We start from the raw sequence: 3,857 nt of genomic DNA on the forward strand, positions 1-3,857 counted from the left end.
CTTTGCTGCAAAAGTCGTGCTGCATTCAGTATGGAAATCCAGGAGAAGCTGCAGTTGGTGGCACATCTTGTGCCAGCAGCTCGACCTCGTTCTCCACGAAAGGTTCTTGAAAAGAGCAGCTGGGACTGTGGTGAAGGTTGCTGGAAAACTGCAACAGCTTTCCAGAAGTGAAATGAAAACGCAAGAAATAAACCAAGACGTTTTCCTCTATTTATTTCTATGCTTCCCTTTTCCGTGTTGCACTACTTCTCCGTGCCATTAATCCCAAATGGATCTCACCTCTCAGATCAATGACTTAGTGAGTTTTAGACCCTCGAAAATACCATGGGCCGTACACAGAGTTTGCCTTCCCCTGTTTTTGCTGCAAAGTAACGCTGGAGACATAAGCGTCGTGCTTGGGTCGGGCACGAATCCTACAACCAGGGAATGTGTCCTGACAGTGTCTGACCCTCAGCAGGGACAATGCACAGCAGCGACCGAGGGAATTCCTCTGCCACGGCGCAGGAGTCAGGCCTCTGGATCTGGGCTCAGCACGGCCAAGTTGCCGTGTTTGGAGCGGCTCGGGGGCTGCCCCCGGGGAGCGCGGGGCTGGAGCGTGGAACGGACACGCGGACAAACGGCCCCAGGGCTCCAGTTGCAGCGGCGGCAGCGGCAGCAGCAGCGGCAGCAGCGAGTCTACGGCGTCTACGACCCCTCCCCGTCCCTCTCTTGTTCCTCCTCTCCCTCTCCCGCTGTCCCGCACTCTGTCTCGCTGTCCCGCAGCCTCTCCCGGTGCCCCTTTCCCGACACCCCCCGGCCCCTCTCTGCGTCCCCGTCCCGGCCTCTCCCTCTCCCCCCGCAGGGCTGGGCCATGCCCCGGGCCCGCCCCCGGCCCCGGGCGTCCCGCCGCGGTCTGGGCTCCGCCCGGCTCTGGCGGTGCTGGCTGTGGCGGTGCTGGGCGGGCATCAGTGCCTGGGGCCAGGGCGGCATCGCTGCGCTTTGGCTGCGCCTGTCCCGACCCCGGCCCCGGCCCCGGCCCCGGCCCCGGCCCCGGCCCCGATCCCGGCCCCGACCCCGAACCCAACCCCCGCCCCGGCCCCGGCCCCGGCCCCGGCTCCTCCCGGGCCCCGCGGACACACGCGGCGCGGCCGCTCCCGCCGCCTCCGCCGCGGCTTGCCCGGCCCGAGCTCCGCCGCTCGGCAGCGCAGCCGCCGGCCTCGAGCCGCCGGGGCCCGGGGCGGGTGGGGATGCCCGGCCCGGGGCGCTCGGGGGGCGCTCGGGGGCCGTGTCTGGCCCCGGGCCGAGCGCTGAGGGCCGCGTGTCGCCCGCAGGGGAGGCGCGGGAGGCCCTGCAGGACCGGTATCGGCTGGGTTCGCTGCTGGGGCGCGGAGGCTTCGGCAGCGTCTACTCGGGGACGCGGCTCTCGGACGGCGCCCCGGTGAGCGGCGGGGCTGGCGGCGGGCGGAGGAGGAGGAGGAGAAGATCGGGGCGCGGCGGGGCAGGCGGCGAGCTGAGCCCGCTGCTGGCCTTTGCTCGCAGGTGGCCATCAAATGCGTGCCCCGGGCCCGCGTCCAGCACTGGGGCGAGCTGGTGAGTGAGCGGGGCCGGCGGGAGAAGCTGGGGCCCGGCAGGGGAAGAGCCGGCGGGAGCCCTGCAGGGAGAGCGGGCGTGGGCTGAGCGGGGGGCCCAGAGCATCCGGGGCTGGGTGAGGGGTTCCCGAGCCCTGGCACAGCCTCAGCCCCACTGACGGCATCGTGGTCCTTCGGCAGCCCAACGGCGCCCGTGCGCCCCTGGAAATCGTGCTGCTGGACAGGCTGTCCTCTGGATGTGGTGGCATCATTCAGCTGCTGGAGTGGGTTGAGCTCCCCAACAGCTTCCTGTTGGTGCTGGAGCGTCCGGAGCGGTGCCAGGACCTCTCGGGTTTCCTGGCGGAGCGGAGGTTCCTGCCGGAGGAGGAGGCGCGGGGGCTGTTCCGCCAGGTGCTGGCGGCCGTGCGGCACTGCACCAGCTGCGGGGTCCTGCACCGCGACATCAAGCCCGAGAACATCCTGCTCGACCTGGCAACCGGGCAGCTCAAACTGATCGACTTTGGCTGCGGCGCCTTCCTCCAAGACACAGCCTACAGGCAATTTGCAGGTGAGCCCTCTCAGGGGATGTTCCTGGGCATCTCACGGCCCAGCCTGGCTGTAGCACCGCGGCTTCCCCCTCTCGCTGCTAGGAGCAGCGTTATTTCTTGAGCCAAGTTGCTTTTGGGTGGGGGCGGGAGGGGGCCAGCCCCCACACGCCCAGGGATGCCGGGGCGAGGCTTTAGGAGTTGCAGCATCCCCTGATGAACTCCGTCTGTGTTCCATAGGAACCCTGCCCTACAGCCCACCAGAGTGGATCCACCACCAACACTACCACGGCGAGGCAGCGACGATCTGGTCCCTGGGCCTCCTGCTGTACCACCTGGTCATGGGGAAGCACCCGTTCAGGAGGGGCCAGCAGTTCATCTGGGGGCGCATCTTGTTCCCACGATGGCTCTCTCAAGGTGGGTCCTCATCTCTGGGCACAGGGGAATCCCGGTGCTGGGAGACAGCAGCAGGCTGATGAGCACCCTGCTCTGGCAGCTGCTGAGGAGGTGGCACATGTCCTGCTCTCCTCCAAACAGAGAATCCATGGGGAAGTTTAGGCACAGCTCTGGGCACACCCAGCATGGCCTGGGCACGGGAATGGAGGGGCAAAGCAGACGGGATCCTTCTCCAACTGACTGCTGGTTTCTGGTTTCTCTCTTCAGAGTGCCAAAATGTTATCAGGAGGTGTTTGTCCATGCAACCCTTGGACAGGCCATCCTTAGAAGACCTCTTCAATGATCCTTGGCTGCAGGGTGTTCATCATCCCTAGAAGATGGGAGAGGTCCATGTGCACAGTTTGATCCAAAGACCTGACAGGTAAGAGCTCCACACATCTCATGGCAATCAGTGCTAAAGAAAACCAGAGTGTTTTTGTCCTGCCTGTAGCTCTGAGCAGGGATGACCAGATGGGAACATCTGTGCTGGGGCGGAGCTGGAGACCTGGTGTAGCAAGCACTGGTGGCCACCATCCACCCTAGTTATGCTTGTCCTGGTTCGTTGGTGGCTGGGGCCCTGGGCAGAGCACTGACAGCCTGGTCTGGCCCCCAGGGAAGGAGGAGCCCCTGGAGAAGCTGTATCAGGTGGGGCTGCTGCTGGAGACACCAAGGACAACCCCAAGGATGCCAAGCTCTTCCTCGACCTGGCCACCGGCAGCTGAGGATGATCGACTTGGATTCTGGCACCTTCTTCAGACACGCTCCCTGGGGCCCAATTTGCAGGTGAGTCCACAGCTGGGGGGATGCTCCCAGATGTGGGCATGGCACGGCCTGGCCGGGCACCAAAGGTTCCTCCCTTTGCTGGGGCAGACGCCACAGATTCTTCACTCGGCCGTCAAGCTGCCTTTTGGCTCTGCGCAGCTGCTGAGGGCTGGATGTGCCGTGGCTGGCTGCAGGCTGGGCACGTGTCCTGCCCTCCTGCTCTGCCCCCAAAGGCAGCAGTGATGGGCAGCTTTGGGCCCAGCTCTGAGCATGGCCAGCGTGGCCTGGGCACTGCGGGCGGTCGGGACGAGGGGACAGGAGCCTTCGGCTGACGGGCAGTTTCTGGTTTCTCTCCTTCCAGCCGGGCTCTGTGGGTGCTGAGGCTGCTCTGGGCTCTGCCAGGGCTCTGCTGGGCTCAGCCCCAGGCACGGCTGGGCCGGCTCTGCCCTCACATTGCTCTGACAGCTTTGCATCAGACGAGCCCATTCTGAGCCCACCGAGTGAGCTTTCTGCTTTTGCAGGTGAGTGAGACTCTCCTGCAGGCCAAGAGATTGCAGTGAGGGATCCA

At 65.3% G+C, this 3,857-nt stretch overlaps 1 protein-coding gene across 1 annotated transcript; it reads left to right on the top strand.

Annotated features, from left to right (window-relative positions):
- Positions 1 to 871: 871 nt before the first annotated feature.
- Positions 872 to 2,862, top strand: LOC136304427 (serine/threonine-protein kinase pim-1-like; the record flags this gene model as incomplete). Its single annotated transcript, XM_066207986.1, has 6 exons — positions 872 to 992; positions 1,071 to 1,417; positions 1,519 to 1,569; positions 1,749 to 2,115; positions 2,333 to 2,509; positions 2,756 to 2,862. Coding segments are annotated over 6 exons (1,170 nt in total), but the record flags the coding sequence as incomplete, so codon positions are not given.
- Positions 2,863 to 3,857: the final 995 nt, after the last annotated feature.

The sequence above is a fragment of the Chamaea fasciata genome, unplaced genomic scaffold (genome assembly GCF_029207755.1).
Source record: "Chamaea fasciata isolate MVZ Bird 193981 ecotype frontalis unplaced genomic scaffold, bChaFas1.0.hap1 SCAF_88, whole genome shotgun sequence".
In the NCBI taxonomy this organism is placed as follows: Eukaryota; Metazoa; Chordata; class Aves; order Passeriformes; family Sylviidae; genus Chamaea; species Chamaea fasciata.